Source organism: Rhinolophus sinicus, linkage group LG04 (assembly GCF_036562045.2).
Source record: "Rhinolophus sinicus isolate RSC01 linkage group LG04, ASM3656204v1, whole genome shotgun sequence".
NCBI classification, from domain to species: Eukaryota; Metazoa; Chordata; class Mammalia; order Chiroptera; family Rhinolophidae; genus Rhinolophus; species Rhinolophus sinicus.
In genome coordinates this window covers 95,840,280-95,857,890 of record NC_133754.1, presented here as the reverse complement: position 1 = coordinate 95,857,890, position 17,611 = coordinate 95,840,280, and the positions used below count along the sequence as shown (strand labels likewise).

Sequence of the window (17,611 nt, the reverse complement as noted above, 5' to 3'; positions counted from 1 at the left end):
CGTTATATTTATATTTAGAATTACTGTATCTGTACTTAACAACCAATTTTTCTCTCTGTTTCTCTTTCTTTTTTGTTTTTTTCTTAGATGTCTGTGGTTCGTTTTAGAAATATTAATGGCTAAAAATGAAAATAACAGCCATGCATTTATCAGAAAGATGGTAGAAAATATTAAACAAACAAAAGATGCCCAAGGACCAGATGACACAAAAATGAATGAAGTATGTAATTCTTTATAAATAGTTATGATTCCATGTCAATTTAAGCATTTGAATGTAGCGGATGGAACATCTGTAGTATTTGTAGATAATGTCAAATATTATCTTTTCTATTAGTAGTAAATAATAGTATTTCTATTAGTCATAATTAGACTTACTAATGTAGAATTGCTAGTATAGAATTAGTAGTAATACTGTTGCTAATAAACTAATGAAACCAGTGGTGTGAGCATTTTAACTTAGCACTATTGCACTGAAAACTGCATACTGAATGTATGTTCTGGAACTACTCCTAATGCCGAGACTAGGATGCCAATTTAAGCAGCGCGTTTGCCTCATGCCGTTACAGAAACTGTATACTGTGTGTGATGTTGCCATGAACATCATCATGTCCAAGAGCACCACGTACAGTTTGGAATCTCCCAAAGATCCAGTCCTGCCAGCTCGTTTTTTCACCCAGCCTGACAAGGTAGTTATTTGAGAATTTTTCGTGTAAATTGAACTAAAACGTCTAAGCACTAGATTGTGGGAAGGTCATGAAGAATCAGGATCGAGAACCAGCCTACTACTAATGTGATGGGCAGAGCGCCTCGAGGCCAGAATATAGGCCAACCTGGAGGACATGAGCAAGGTCAAGGTTAGTTAGCAGGACATAGAGTTGTGCGCAGTGTTCTACCGGTCTAAGGGCTCAGGCAGAAAGGTGGGCAAAGCGCTTGGATCTGGGTTAGTGGCCATTGACCCAAAATGGGGAGGGGAGGGGAGGGGAGTGCTGACAGCAGTTACAAGACCTTCACTGAGACTACAGCTGGTGTGAGGAGACAAGCAGAGAACTTGACGCAGGCCCAAGACCCTAGTAATGTGACAGGAATGTTCTCACTATTGTAAAACTCAAATATTGTAGGAGATGTCAAAGGTTTTCCAGCATCTCCCTTAGAGTATCATAATATACCTAGGCCTATTGTGTAACTGCGAGTACAGAAACTGCCACTACCTTCTTTTTTTCTTTTTTTAGCAAAATACCAGTTAAGATCTTACTAGTGTATAGAAATTTGGAGCAGCCTTGTAGATTCGCCCAGTAACTAAAAACAGCTGTCTGCTTGTAAGCATTCGCCTGCTGTGTTTCAGATGGCAGGAGTGTATGTGGTCTCTTCTGTGGAGTTATTACAGAAGCATGTGCTTTCTGATGCACTCTTAGACTCTAGCATGTTAGAACTTGAATATGTTTCGTTAATATTGGAGTTGGTACAAGGTTAGTTTAAGCTTATAATATTTGAAATCAGTGATTGAAATCAGTGGAAATTTGTGTTTCAACTGATTATTTGGTTTAAATAAATATGTGTTTTATTATATACTTTAAAACAAAGCGGCACTATGCTCTGTTGGCTTTTGAACCTCGTCACAGATAGTGTTTCAGTATTCACCAACTACATCTTTTTCCCTTGCTTGTAGAACTTCAGTAACACCAAAAATTACCTGCCTCCAGAAATGAAATCATTTTTCACTCCTGGAAAAGTACGTTTTGAGAATTGTTTTAATTTTTATGCAGTAGTTTATTTTAGTGTGATTATTGGCATAATTATGTTATTTTGTATTTCTTTAAGAATTGGTATATCTAAAGTTATAAAATATTATTATTAAATATCTTCCATTTACTAGTAAGAAATAGTTATATTTACTATGTAGATGTAAGCTAAAGTACATGGACTTATTTTTTAGCTTATTATAAAGCTCTAGGGACTTTGATCCTTAATTATCTTATCCTGTAATATCAAGATATAAATCTTAAAAGGCATTTGCTGATGTCCTTCCATAGCAAGAGTCTAATTGTCTATTTTCATTGTTGACTATACGTTTCATTTTTTTTCTCACTTTCTGTGTAAGCCTTTTCGTCCAAATAACTAAGAAACTTGACTCTTAGGTTGTCTATACAGTTTTTAATTCATTCAACTGATACTTAATTTATCATTCTATTTTGCTTAAGGATAGGCACATTTTCTTGTTTTGTATTGTAAATACTTTGCTAGAGACATTATTAATAGTTCTTTACTATTGTCTTTACTAATGTCTTTGGGCTTTAATCAAATAGAAAGAGACATGCGTTTTTCCTTTCAGCCTAAAACAACCAATGTTCTGGGAGCTGTTAATAAGCCGCTCTCGTCAGCAGGCAAACAGTCCCAGACAAAGTCATCCCGGATGGAAACGGTCAGCAATGCCAGCAGCAGCTCAAACCCAAGCTCTCCAGGAAGAATAAAGGGGAGGTACGTACATAAGAAATATCAGCCTTTTGTAAATGTAAGGATTATATTTACGGATCCCAGCAAGGTTATGAGAACTAAAATAACTCAAAATATCTAACCTCAGTGAGTGGAAATCAGTGCATACCATTTAATATCAGTGGCCATTTACAAGTTCATATGAATGTCCTTGCTCAGGTAGGTACTCCATCTAGCCTTCCATATTCTAGCTTGTGGGGGTAATCTAATTTCCATTATCTATCAATTGTAACACTTAAATGATGGTACATCTATACAGTGTAATACACAGTCATTAAAAATGATGAGGTAGGAGCTAATATGAAGAATTTCTACAATACATTGTTGAATGAAAAGGCAAATAGAACAGTATGACAGTGTTTGAGTTTTTAAAAAGGATCTGTATTCCCATTTGCTGTATATGCATAAAGTTTCGGTAAGAATACACCACATCTTCCTGGTGATCCAGTGCAGGATGGAGATCATTTTATACTATTTGGTATGGTTTAAGTTTCTTTTTGCCATGTACATGTATAAACTTTTTTGGTTGTTTAAAAATAGTTTTTAAAATGTACTTTTAAATCATGCTCTCTAGGAGATGTTTTTCTTTTTAAGAAAGAAGAAAAGGAAACATTTCACTGTCTCATTTTAGCATAGTGCTTAGTACATCATTGGTTAGCAGCACAGCCTTGTACAGGCTAAGCTGCTACTGTTTATTGGTTTTGTTAAGCTACTATGAAAGACTGTTGACTTTTGCATTGTTCATAACTAATTAGTAGAGAAGGGAGGAGACATTCTAAAATAGCTTATTAATTTCCTTGTAATGAATAAATTGTTGAATGGTACATAATACAATAGAAATAGAACAAAAATTATGTCTATAGCTCTTGTTTACTCGAGATTCCTATATTAATGCATATTAACAGCTAATACCTAAGTGACCCTTCAGCCATATCATGTAGACATTTTCTAGTGGACATTCTCATACCAGAACATGACCAGAATATTTCCTAAATTACTGGTTTATCTCCTTGAATTCCTGGTTAGAATCAAAGATGATCTAATTCACCCAAATCATCTAAGCTAAGAGCTTCAAAATTGTCTTTGACTCTCCCCATGCTAGGTTCTGCCAGCTGTTTTTCTCTACAATGTTTTATACTTCTCTTTTTTACTATCATTTCATTCATTCCCTTTCTTTAGTTATTGTAGTATTTGGCTGTTTCCTGTCCTTATTCTTCTGGCTATGTAGATCATATCACTGCTAGAGAAGTTCTTTAAATGTTTCTGGTTTCAGGTTATTCCATTGCTCAGAAATCTTAATTGGCTCCCCTGTTTGCTTTCAAGACGATTATTGTTTTACCCTGTCCTCATCTCCCATTGTTATTCAAAACAAATGACACCTACTTTCCCTACTATACTTTTTCATCATACTTTGGTTAAACTTTCTTTCAGACTTTGACTAGACTATTTTGTCACTTTTTTCTCCAAATTCCCACTGTTCGCTAGGACTTTCTAAGAGAATGAGCCAGATTGGTTGGAGAGATTAGCTTGGTTAGAGAGTAGGAATGAGAGAGGTAATGGCAAGAGGTGAAGTGGAGAGGTAGCCAGGTGATGTTTGGACTTGTGAGTAATGTAAGGAATTTGGATTTAACTTTTAAGTACAACTGGAAGGTATTGTTGTGGAATCTAGTGATCTAATTTGTGCTTTTAAAAGATTGCCCTGATTATTTATGGAGAATAGAGGAGCTAGAATTGAGTTAGAGAACCTGAGTAGGAGTCAGCTAATAGTAACATAGGAAAGGGATGAAGAGGGAGGAAGATGGTAGGTACATAAATTTGGGATTTATTTTCTCACTAGATCCAAATGGTCTTGCTAATGGATTAGATGTGAACAGTTAGGGAAAGGAGGGTATAAGGATGTGTCCTGGGTTTTTTGCCTGAATTCCATTATAGATGGTCGTGCCATTAACTGAGATGTAGGATCCTTGGGCGGGGGGGGGGGGGGGGGGTCTGTGTGTGTGTGTGTTGGGAAGGTGGGGAAAAGAATATCCAACTATTCTGGCTGTGTTAAAGTTTAGATGTCTATTAGAAATTCAAGTGAGTGGGCAACTGGATATGTGAGTCTCTAGAGCTCAAGGCAGCTTCTGAGCCAGAGATTGAAATTCAGGATTCAGTGATGTTTACATGGTTTTTAAAACTAAATAAGGATGAGCTCACCGATGACAGAAGACTGAGCCTTTATACCAGTGCATGAGAGCAAGTGTTTGTTGGGTGCCTAGTCCATGCCAGGCACTGACCCAAGTGCTTTAGTGTACATTGGTAAGTAAAATTGACAGAGGATCCATGCTTACTTTCTAGCAGGGGAAGGTAGTCAGCAGGTAGTAAACATCATAACTTTAGCATATTAGAGGGTGTTAAGTGTGAGAAGGAAAAATGGAATGGGGATAAAGGAGAGGCAGGGGACAGGGCAAGCTATAATGTAGACCAGTCCAACTTCCTAGCAAGAAAAGGTTTAGTTTGCTTTATGTTCCCACTCAAAGATAGGATTTAGGTTTTAGAAAGATTGAAGAAGAAAACTAAATTTGTGATTTTCGATTTTCCTGTTTTGTTAAATATTTCATTGTTTGTTGATTTGGTGCTAAATAATGATCGTATAAAATCAATACTGTTTTGACTAGAATGAACCTTTGTTTCATAAAGCTATAAAGCTATAAAGCTACACTAGAGAACAGAAGAAGTTTTTAAGGTTATTTGATTATAACAATTACAAATGTTTATATTAAAAGGCTTGATAGTTCTGAAATGGATCACAGTGAAAATGAAGATTACACAATGTCTTCACCTTTGCCGGGGAAAAAAAGTGACAAGAGAGACGACTCTGACCTTGTAAGGGTGAGCTATTTGGTTTGCTTTTATCATTATAATAATAATGATTACTATTATTTCACTGTGTAAGTAATTTTTACACTGAAACCAGTTGATATTACTCTCACATTTGACATGACTTTCTTTGAATGGTTTTAATCACAAATTTGAGTTTATAATTATCGTTGACCATGTAATTTAAGTATATTGAATTTCTTGTATTTTTTTGTCATTCTAATAAGTAATTTTGATTCTTTAGGACTTTGGAATCAAACATACCAATTCTATACGCAGAACTGCTTGTTTTTTGTTTTGTTTTGTTTTGTTTTGTTTTAAACATAATAAACTTAGACTTAGCCTTAGAGAAAGGAACAGAATGAGGGTCCTGAGAGGCTTCTCCATTTTAGTTGATTTCTTGAGCCTTTAATTACTTTAAATAAGCTTCTAGTAAAGGTAGGAAATGCTACAGTCCTCATAAAGTCCTTTTTTAGTTTTTAAATCTTAATAGCAGTGATAGCTTGTATGGTAGACACAATTTGTAAATGTCATTTGAAGACAAATTTGGTAGTTTTGGGGCAGGTACAGAATACAATTATGTATTCCAGCAAAACCTGATGGCCTTAATAACTGGGCACATTTTGACTTTCTAGATTAGCTGTAAACACTTTTTGAGTAACTAATTAGGTTTTCTGAATCAGTATCTTTATCTGTAAAATGTGGTTGCTTCCCTGGTAAGGTTTATCAGAATAAATGAATTAGCCCAAATGAATTGTTGTTGCTGCTGTTGTATTGTCATAAAGGTTAATATGTTTGTTTAATGATTACCATAATAAAAAAGTTAATGTGTTTGATTTTACTCAATTAATAGAGGTGGAAGGTTATTAATAAAATAATTACTTTTGCTTTCTCTAAACTATCACTGCCCTTTCTGTCTTCCACTGGCCCAACATTGTATAGCCCAAGAAGTTTATTTTCAGGTTTCTCTGGTAATTTATTTTGCCAGATTGTTTCTTTCCACTTAAGGAAAATTATAATTCTAAAATTCTTACTAAATCCTTACTATCTGTGCTGTAAATTCTGATTTTTATTGGCTGTTTAAAAATTTCACCCAAGCAGAATGAAAAATTGATCACTTAGTCAAAAAGGAATGCTGTTATCTGGATTTGTAGAAAAGAATCTTTGAATTGGAAAAGGTGTATGTCTTCTAGTCCTACTTCTCACTTAGTGCAAAAAACTTCATTATCATTTATGAGAGTTGGGTACCACATGCTTGAAAATGCTTTACATGGGAGCTTATAGTTTCTCCCATTTGTTGGAAACATCAGCTAGGCCACCCACACCCCCACACTGGCACTCCCCCCCAATTTGGGAAACATTGTTTTGATTCTTAATATATAAATTCCATATCTACTTTTACCTTATGGAACAATGCAGAATAGTCTTTCTTTTTTGTAGAACAGTTTTGAATTTCTGAGCCTTTGAGGTTTATTTATGATATAAAGAAGGCCTTTCATTTTCAGAAGTACTAGAAGAGGCTTATTAATATAGTTTCAACTGAAGTATCCTCAAAAAGGTGAGCATTATGAGACAGAAGTTTAATTTAAAGACCAATAAACTATAGTGAAAGAGCACTGCCGGTTACAATGAAAGGGGACTGTCTTCTTTGCCTACTACCAGCTTTACATTCATATTTCACTGCAAAGGAATTATTCTCCATATACATTTATGTTCAAATTTTAGATTGACAAGAAACATATTTTCCACATTTCCTGTTCCTAACATCAGTTTTATACTCCCTCTGTTCTGAAAACAATGCAGTGCAAAATGAAAAAGAAATTAGAGGCCGTAATTTAGGAAACTAAATTACTTTATGGTATTTTCAAGAAAGCAGCATTAGTTTCCTGTTTACCAGCAACCTTTTACAAAGCATCAAGGAATGCAGCCACGGCTTCAGCTCTTTGAACATCAAAATGAATTCTAGCATTTAAAATTAGAGGTGGCACTTTAAATTTAGTTCTAATTTAATATTTCTTTTATCTTCCTACCATGTTTCCCTGAAAATAAGACCTAGCCAGGCAGTCAGCTCTGATGCATCTTTTGGAGCAAAAATTAATATAAGACCCGGTCTTATTTTACTATAAGACTGAGTATAATATAATATAATATAATATAATATAATATAATATAATATAACATAACATAATATAACATAATATAATATAATATAGTAATACAATGTAATATAATAATATAATATGAACTATGCCAGGGCTTATATTAATTTTTGCTCTAAAAGACACAGTAGAGCTGATTGTCCAGCTAGGTCTTATTTTCGGGGAAACACGGTATCTCTGAGTAATGACAGTTAATGTTTAAGTTATGTACAAAACCTAAATAAATACTAAACAAATCAAAACCAGTCATTTATAGTTTTTTTAAAATTTTTTTATGGACTGTAAGGATAATTTAATGCTAAAAAAATCTTTTAATATATTGTAACATATCAATATACCAAACAAGAAAAATATTAACAAGATAACCATGCCAAAGAAGACACAGATATTTAAATATGTACTCTTAATAAATTACTATCTGAAGAATACATCCTTAACATGCTAAAAGTTTTGTCTGTTAAATTGGTAGTGAATGATTTAGTCAAAGTTATTCTTTTTAAAGTCAAAATACTTGAAGCATTCTTATTAAAAATCAGGAACAAAACAAGCAAACAGCTGTCACTATTTTTTAAAATTGTTCTAGAATGTTTGACCATTTCAGGAAGACATGAAGTAGGAGTCAAAGGTATGACAATGACAAAGAAGAGACAAATTCATTTCTGTTTTTATTCTCTTGGAAAAATAAGAGAAGCAATAAAAAAACTAGGAATTTAGCATGGTAGCCATAGATCTGTATATATGTATGTATGTAGCTAATTTTACTCCGCTGATTTTACTTTATATCAGGTATACATTTGGAAAGGGGATTGACCTCGTAATAACCATTGCAACAACAAAATTAGATAGGTTGGGTTAAGTTAGGGTGGGTGGATGGGTGGGTGGGTGGATGGATGGATGGATATAAACATAACCTTCAAAAGAAGTAGTGGGAACCTATGTGGATAAAATATCAAAAGTGAGAAACATAGAGGACTTGAAGAGAGAGAAAGGACATGCCATGTTCCTTCATGGGAAAAATGAATTTAAAAGATGGCAGTTTTTTCTAAATGACTATACAATTGTAAAATTCCAGTGTGATTTTAAGTCCATGTGGCAGAAGAAATGGATTAAAAAAAGAGGCATAATAAGGATAAGTTCAGCCCAACAAGACACAAACATACTTAATTATAATTAGTAAAATATTGTGCTGCTGTTAATTAGCCCATAAACATTATTTTTTAAAACATAATATAGAATAAGGGAAGCATTACAAAATCAGTGATTTTGAAAAAATTGTCTCTTTGGGGTTAGGAGTAGAGCAACACAGTTTAGAACCTCATCTCACATCCTATTCTAAAACAACATAAAATAATATCTCAGTCTGCTCAGGCTGCTATAACAAAATACCATAGACTGGATAGCTTAAACAACAGAAATTAATTTTCTCACATTTCTGGAGGTTGGAAAATTCAAGATCAAAGTGCCGACTGATTCTGTTCTTGGTAAGCACTCTCTTGGTTAGCAGATGGCCACCTTCTTGCCGTGTCCTCACATGGCAGAGAGAGAGAGAGCTCTCTGGTGTCTCTTCCAAGGGCACTAATCCCATCACGAGGGCCCCACCCACATGACCTCATCTCAACGCAAGTACCTAGTAAAGGCCCCCTCTCCCGATACCATCACATTAGGGATCCTGACTTTAACCTATGGATTTTGTGGACAGACAATTCAGTCCATAACAAATAGGAAATAAAATTTTAAAATATACCAAAATGTAGAAGAATATACAATAAAATACTTAAGACTCCAGTAAACAAATGGATAAGGGGCATAATACCAGTGGCATAATTAGGCAGTTCACAGACCTGAAATACAAGTGGCTAATTAAACATATTAAAAAATTATAGGTAATCAGATAATTCTTTTTCACTGATTTTTAAGAATGTAAATTGGTACAAACTTTTTGGAAGTTAACTTATTACAAACTTAGGTATTTCTGTGTCGTATGTACGTGTGCGTATGAAGAGCATTATACATCTTCATACATACTATTCTTAGCTTCTTTGGAGAATTTCCTCAGTATCTGTTGGTAAATCATAAATTCTCTGAAATGTAGACTAGGATTTTATTTTAAATTTGAAAGTCACTGATTTTTAAATTATTTTTGTTAACTTGTTGTACTTGGGAAGAAGCAGGATCTTTGATTCAGAAACGTGTTCAATATTTTTAATAAATGATGAATATGTTTGACTTTTTGCAACTTTTATTTACAAAGTAAAAATTTCTTTTATGATATGTAAAACATAACAGTTGATATTTTATGTCTTACTATATATACTGTATGGTAAAATTAGAATGAGTTAAATTTAGTATTAAAGCATATCCATTATACTTTAGTATAATTCTCCATCATTCAAGCATTGAGTTCAGAATGTTCTTTTTAGCTCTTCACTAAAATTTATAATTTAATAAAACACTGATTTTTGAGAGGTTTCCATTTGCGGCTCTCTAGCTTAAGTAAGAATAAAGAATTGCCCTCTTACCCCAGAGAATTTTTTTAAATTAAAAAAACTATTAATAAAAGCAAGTAAGTAGTTATGGTTCTGATGTATTTAAGAACTATACTTTAAGTACATTTTTATGACAGAAAAATGTGGATAACAGATTTTTTTGTCTGATTCTTCAAAATATGTATACTAACAATTTTATATTTAAAATTGTGATTTTTATCCCTAGTCTGAATTGGAGAAACCTAGAAGCCGGAAAAAGACACCTGCCCCAGATTCGGAAGAGAAATTAGGTATGGATGACCTGACTAAGTTGGTCCAGGAACAGAAACCTAAAGGCAGTCAACGTGGACGGAAGAGAGGCCATACAGCTTCCGAGTCAGAGGAACAGCAGTGGCCTGAGGAAAAGAGGCTCAAAGAAGATGTGTTAGAAAATGAGGATGAACAGAATAGTCCACCAAAAAAAGGTAAAAGAGGCCGACCACCGAAACCTCTTGGTGCTGGGGGTGCACCAAAAGAAGAGCCACCAATGAAACCTTCTAAAAAAGGAAGCAAAAAAAAATCTGGACCTTCAGTAGCTGAAGAAGAGGAAGAAGAAGAGAGACAAAGTGGAAACACAGAACAGAAGTCCAAAAGTAAACAGCACCGACCATCACGGAGGGCGCAGCAGAGGTGAGAGTGTGTAACTGTAAAGTGCATGTATTTGTGCCTCTCGTGTAAGTCAGAATTTGACACTGTCCACATTTGGGTCTTCCCCAAAGCAGAGCAGAATCTCCTGAAACTAGTGCAGTTGAGCCCACACAGTCCATCCCACAGAAAGGACGAGGAAGACCATCAAAAACGCCATCACCATCACAACCAAAAAAAAATGTGTAAGTTGTAAATAATATTAAATTTTAAACCAATTTCAAATTATTTTGCAAAAGTTTATAAATTTTAAAATATACATAGGGCTGCATTTAAACCCCATCTATTTAGCTCCATCACACTAGGTAAGATAAAATTTTCATAAACTTACCTAGGTGATTGGTATTCCAACTAACCCTCTGGTAATAATTTGTACAGGTTTTAGGCAAATCTTTCATGAATACCAAGTAGTTGATTATTTCCAGGAAAGATTTTATGGTGCCGAAAGAAATGATAAGGTATTTTTAATCACAGCATATTGATCAGGATGCCTTGACATTCATTTCACACTACAGTTTTTCTTCATGTGTCTCCTCAGCAACTTTTAAAATAATAGCTTTTACACTTTTGCTTTCATTCTTTGAACTGTGTAGGGAAGTAACAGGCATCGTTTTTCTTAAATCACATCCAAAGAAATTATCACATGCTGATCTCCAGTTTTTGATGTCTTGATTTTGTTGGTTTTCTAATCAAATTAACACATCTATGTCCACATCCAGATGGTTTTGGATGGTCACACAATCACGAGTTCATACAAGAGTTACAATAACAAATCTGTATGCAACGTTATTAAAGTGACAGGAACATCATTGCTGTTAATTTGTAACTTTGGCACTTTTTTCTTCTCAGCTGTTTAAGTGGAAATATAACGACATGTCTTCTATAAGTCAGTTCTTCCGAGAGTAATCCCATTATGTAATTATATCAGTGGCTTGAGTTTTCAGAGTTGCCAACACTTAGTTATCTTAGAAATTTGTCCTCTTCCTGTGTGTTCCACAGGAAGAGGAAATGGTGCCTGAATAGCCCATACTTCATTCCTTCTCCCATTTAATTTTTCCCTCGGGTAAAAAGTAAAGGTAAGTACATTTTTGTGACAGCTTCATAAATGTGTTTGAATTCAATCATGGAAAATCACTGGTTTTAAAAAAGAATTCTTAAGGAATGTTAAATTCCCATGATTGATTTTATAACAAGGAAATAACGGTAAATATCTTTCAGGCTCATGATTTTAATTTGTTTATAGTTGGGCATCATAAAATTAATGGCTTAAATTACTATGTTATGTCCTAAAATCATACAAGTCCTCACATGAATGTTCTAACCCAAACAAGTATTTCTTTTAAAAAATCAATACAGAAAGAGATGCTATATTCTATCTTAATAGCCTGTCACCCCTTCACTGGGAAGCTCTTTTAGAGCTAGTATAATAACGTGTTGTATTTGCCTGTTTTTTGTGTTCTGACCTCAGTGAAATTGAGAACCACTGTATTATCTTTCTATGTAATTCTTGTATTTTCTTTGTTAATTCTGAAAAACTAAATCAAGTGAAAAAATTGCTTGGTCTGAGCATGGATTAAAACAGTACATATTTTGGATTGCTCATAGAAGTGATAACAATATTCTTATTTAAAAAAATATCAAGAGGGATACATTTGATTAAATAGTGGTGTCTATTACATATTTTTGATTGCCTCCCATGTTTTAGAGAGTACAAGGTGCTAGGAAATAACTGTGGCACAAAACATAGCGTGATTCTTGTCCTTAAAGAACTCCCATCTAAATGGGCATTAGAAAAGAGTCACACATAAATATGGGATTCTAACTTGTGATATGTGCCCTGAAGGAAAAATTTGGGCTGCTATGAGTGTAATGGGTGGGCTGGGAACCAGATTCCTTGAGAACAATGGGAATTAGACTGACAGTAGGGAGAGAACATTTCAGATGGAAGGAATGCTGTGTTTGAAAGTTCTGAAGTGGGAAACATCTTGGCAGATTCCAAGAGCTGAAGGAAGGCAAGGTTTGCTGGGTTGCAGTTAGGGGGAGTTGGGGAGTGGAAAGAGGTGTGAACAGACAGGTTGGCAAGGATGTTAGGTACTGTGTTAAGAGGTTTACAAAACTACTCTCAGGACAGTAGGAGCTATCCACGGGGAGTAGCATCAGCTGGTTTTACCTTTTTAAAAGATGACTTTGTAAAGAGAAGAAGCAAGTGATGAGAATGGTTTGGAAATATGTAGCCACAATGGAGGTGGAGCGAAGTGAATGGATTTGAGATTTCTTTATAAATAGAATCTACAGGGCCAGATAAAGAGTGGTACAGTAGTAAGGTAGACTCCAGATTTTCTGCTTCGGGCGGCTCAGTCAAGATGCCTTTCACTAGCTGGCAAAGATAAAAGAGCAGAGTTTGGGTTATGTTTTTAAATCCTTTATGGTGTTGCTCGCAGTCACACTTGTGTTTGTGACTTGGCAGATCTTTGCAAGATTCTAGGATTAAGCACTGGTTTAGGGTTCAGAATATAAGAAAAACATTTCTTGTCTTATGAAGTAATTGAGGATTAAAATGATAATAAATGAGAATTCATAAAATATCTGAAGGCATTTCCTCTAATGAGGTGTAATCTGCTACTTAAAAGATCAGAATGTTCATTTTATTTTCTTGTGTTTTACTCCAGCCGTGTAGGACGCTCCAAACAAGCAGCTACTAAGGAAAATGATTCAAGTGAAGAAGTGGATGTGTTTCAGGGTGGCTCCCCTGTCAATGATGATGTTCCACAGGAAGAAACAGAAGAGGAGGAAGTTTCTACAGTAAACGTATGTGTTTATTAAAATGCCATGTGTGATGGTATGGGATAGAGAAATAGAGTTGGTAAATATTTGGTCACAGCCATTTAGCATTTGCTGTTACTTATAATTCCAAGTATTTATATATTTCTGTTCATTAGTTTGAAGCATTGTTTCAACTACTAGCTTGGATAATGGAAACCTGAAACAAACTGAGAATAACAGATGTAGCCTAGTGAAAAAGTGTAAATGTCAAGTTTAAAACTAAATGTAGAAGAACAAGTCGCAGTATGACACTGACACTTTGGGCAGTTCTGTACCTGGATTTTAGAACACTGGTATCTGTTAAATGTACTGTTATGTTTTATTACTTTTTGTTTGATTTTCACCGTAGAAATTAGAAGTTAGTCAATCATATAGAATAAAATCATGTCTTTAACTAAAATCAGGCTTTGGAATTCATAAAATTGGTAATAGACACTTTTTTTTAAAAAAAGGTAGGAATGTGATGCTTTCTGAGATACTGTTTTTTTAAAGTAATGAATGGCTTTCCTAGTGAACACATCTCAGACATTTCTCTTTGGAAGAAATATAATTCAACATTTAAGTAAGGGATTTTCTCTTAATGATACTCATGGTGAATCTTTGCGTCACCTCAGCCAGCCATCATATCTGAGAAACCTGTGTTCTGTGATCAAGTCCTTTGTTCGATTTAATATAGTCAGCATGTCTATCTGTGAGCGGGGTAAGGCCACACAAAAAACAGGCTGCACTGTGGTCTCAGACCAGCTGGGCTTGGTTGGGGTCTTCTTGGGAAGTAAAAATAAGGCTGAAGAGTCCACAGTTGATTGATGTCTTCGTCAAAGAAAAACTATACCGTAAATTAATTAAATTAAAATTCTGTTGTTATAGTCCTCTTGTTAATAGTGACCTCTTTTGAAAGTTTTATGCTTGCATTAGTGCTTGCCAGTAAATGGTAACATGTCTGAATTTCAGCCTATTTATATGTATTTGATACCGTTGTTTCCCCAAAAATAAGACCTAGCTGGACCATCAGCTCCAATGCGTCTTTTGGAGGAAAAATTAATATAACGCCTGGTATGATATGATATTATGTTAGATAAGACCGGGTCTTATATAAATTTTTACTCCAAAAGACGCATTAGAGCTGATGGTCCAACTAGTTCTTATATTCGGGAAACAGGGTAGTTGTCAGGATCCACATTCATTATTTCCCCAGAAAGAAACCTGTTCACAGTATCAAATGTTTTCTTTTACTACAGAAACATAAGTAAAAAGATGATATTTGCAGTTGTTTTTCTTGCTATCAACATGTACTTCTGTCCATTTCTTTTTAAAATTATTAAATAGGAAAGTAAAATCATTTTATCTTGCTATTCGGGGAAAGGCTGTTTATGAACATTCAAATACTAATATAGATCTAAAAAAGTGAGGCCAAGGCAGCAAGTTAAATACAAAGGTTGCAAGGAAAGAAAAGCAGAGAAAATCAAGAACAATGATAATGATTGGTGAAATAATAATAATAATAATTACCGCTATGTCTAATAAATGTGTACCCATTTTAATTTAGCATCTGGTGGCTTTTCTTTTAAGGTACGGCGGCGAAGTTCTAAAAGAGAGAGGCGATGAATGCATGTAATTAATAACTTTATATGTGAACGCTTTGAAAATCATTTTTGTCAAGCTTGAGGATGGGGAAAGCCTTTGAGGCACAAAATGGGACTGCTGAAGAGAGGACATTGGACCTTCCTTTGATGACCTCGTGTATTTGTGGTCACACGCTTAGCCATACGCATGGTGACATTGACTATGGAGTCTTGTGACAGTGTGACGTGCGATGGCTGTGTGGACAGAAACTAAAGAAGAAACTTGTAAATATATTTTTTCTTTTTTTTTTTAATGTTTCTGACTTCTAAAGTGCTTGTATAGCTTTTATCTGTGGCTTTAAACTGACAGTACCCAACTGTTTATTGGATCTATTGGTTTGAAAAGAATTTGTTAGGATAGATCTTAAGCAGTCATCTGTCAGTGTTTGTATTTGTATACTCTGCAATTTTACTGTGAAAAAATGTTTTTCAACAAATAATGTCATTTTCTTGATGTCACTATTTGTTGGAGAGTTAAATGGTCTCTTTCCCTTGTGTATTCTTACCTAGTGTTTACTCCTGGGCACCCTTAATCTTCAGAGGTGCTAAATTGTCTGCCATTAAACCTGAATGATGGCCTCTGATGGGAGGACATCATGCAAATTGTGAAATAGTCCTGAAGTTGTTTGATTATGTTACACCTCAGTATTGGTCCCAGAATTTTCTGGCCTTTCATGGCAATGAAAATTTTAAGAGAGAGATTTAAAATATTTTAATTTTAAAGAATGTGTTATAAAATAATGTACTGAATTCTTTATCCATTTTATCATCCCTTTTCAGTTATTATTAATCTACTGTATCAATAAAATTCTGTAATTTGAATTAGTTTTTAATAGTCTAGAATGTTATTGTGTATAGATATTTCCTCTTGAGCATTATGTTCAGAAAATGCAAATTATTACACTATAATATAAAATCTGATATATACACATTAGAAAAGTTCCAGTTCTCCATTACAATGTAAAGGTAATCAGGAAAAAAACAATTTTATTGATGCAGTGTGTCTTTATAAAGCTGTTCTTGAAAGCAAGTGTTTTGTATTTTATAGTGAGTTGCATGTTTATGAAAAAAAAGTGCTGAAAATGGGATGTGCTCTTTTCTGTAAATTCATATTTAGTCATAGTATATGATAGATTGCCCCATAACATAGTTTTTCATCAAGAGTTTATTATTGTACTTTATTTTGGAGCCAAAAAAAATTGTTTTGGGGGGGAGGGACAGGGTGGGAGTGATATATACAACTATATGAGCTACTGTAGGTATCACAGTCTTACAAACATTAAATGAAATTCCACTTTGTCCTGATTGGGAGAAGTGGAAATTTATTTGGATTTAGAGCAGATCTTTGTTTATTTCTTTGTGTAATCTGCAAAACTATAGAAGTAAATTTCTTAAGGCAGTATACTTTTACAGTTTTATAAACTGTATTTTGAACCAAAACATGTAGGTTACTGCTTAATTCTTAGCTAAATTCATTTTAGTATTTCAGGTGCTGTTCTTTTCTTTTTTCATGGTTAACATCAGAAAAGAAAATCATATTCTAACTTATTAAATTTATCACATTGAATAATGGAGCATTTTCATGTACGACACCATTATGTTTAAGGTATATTTCCAAGATTGGTTATAATAGATGGGGGATATAATAAAGAAACTACTATTTTGGAAAATGACATTTTACTATTTTCCAATGTATATCACAATTGATGTGATTATTTTTCTTTTAGAGATTTCTTCATGTTTATGAAACTGCCTTTTATTTTTTAAAAAATGTTTTGAATTGTGTGTTACTCTTTCAATATTTAACTATTCTTCATTTACAACAGTACTGACACCAGTAATTATGGGAGGCTGCTATATATCAAGGCAGCTAATGTCGGACCAAGATGTATTGGTTTTTAAATGTTTCATTAGCTCAGTTCTCCCAAACACACTATTTCTATTTCAGCAGTACAAAGGCATGTTTTAAATCTATAAAATAAAGAATAAGGGATAGCTTTGTATTTTTGTCGTTCACTAAATTGCACCAGAAATGTTTATGGAAGAATATCTTTGAGACCATTTTATAAAACATGATGCAAAAATGATTGTGGAGGATTTTTATTTGCATGATCATAGTTAAGCAAATTTCATTGCATATTCTGTACATCAGTTCACAAAAAATGTTCATTGTAGATTTTGTTCAATGCCAATGAGTCTGTAATTTTTATAACGTGTCTGTTCACTTTTTGGAAGGATTATGATATAAACTACCCATTTTTCTGTAGAAAAATAGGTGCAATAATGATCAAAGTTTTGATGTCCTGAGTCTTCATCGTAGAGGATTATCTTATTATTATGTTTAAACGTAACATTTCATGTACTAACAACATTTGGAGAGCCACATACTATAACTAAATTAAAATTAAGTGTGTATAAAACATTAATTGCTAACAGTGGTTAGCAAACTCTTCAGTGGTGGTGTTCATTTTGAAAATATGTACTGTAT

The 17,611-nt window shown here is 34.0% G+C and overlaps 1 protein-coding gene across 5 annotated transcripts in view; it reads left to right on the top strand.

Annotated features, from left to right (window-relative positions):
- The window catches only part of PDS5B (PDS5 cohesin associated factor B), a 160,236-nt gene extending 144,990 nt beyond the window's left edge, over window positions 1-15,246 (top strand). The window contains exons 27-35 of one of the 5 annotated variants that reach the window (XM_019736559.2): window positions 88-220; window positions 567-686; window positions 1,667-1,729; window positions 2,330-2,475; window positions 5,256-5,361; window positions 10,221-10,663; window positions 10,756-10,863; window positions 13,348-13,486; window positions 15,071-15,246. In XM_019736559.2, the coding sequence (XP_019592118.1) occupies window positions 88-220; window positions 567-686; window positions 1,667-1,729; window positions 2,330-2,475; window positions 5,256-5,361; window positions 10,221-10,663; window positions 10,756-10,863; window positions 13,348-13,486; window positions 15,071-15,106 (1,294 nt within the window). In that variant the 3' untranslated portion in view covers window positions 15,107-15,246. Of the gene's footprint in view, window positions 1-87; window positions 221-566; window positions 687-1,666; window positions 1,730-2,329; window positions 2,476-5,255; window positions 5,362-10,220; window positions 10,664-10,752; window positions 10,864-13,347; window positions 13,487-15,070 lie in introns of all 5 variants that reach the window. The other 4 variants (XM_019736558.2, XM_019736561.2, XM_019736560.2 and 1 more) reach the window with 4 other exon arrangements.
- The last annotated feature ends 2,365 nt before the right edge of the window (window positions 15,247-17,611 follow it).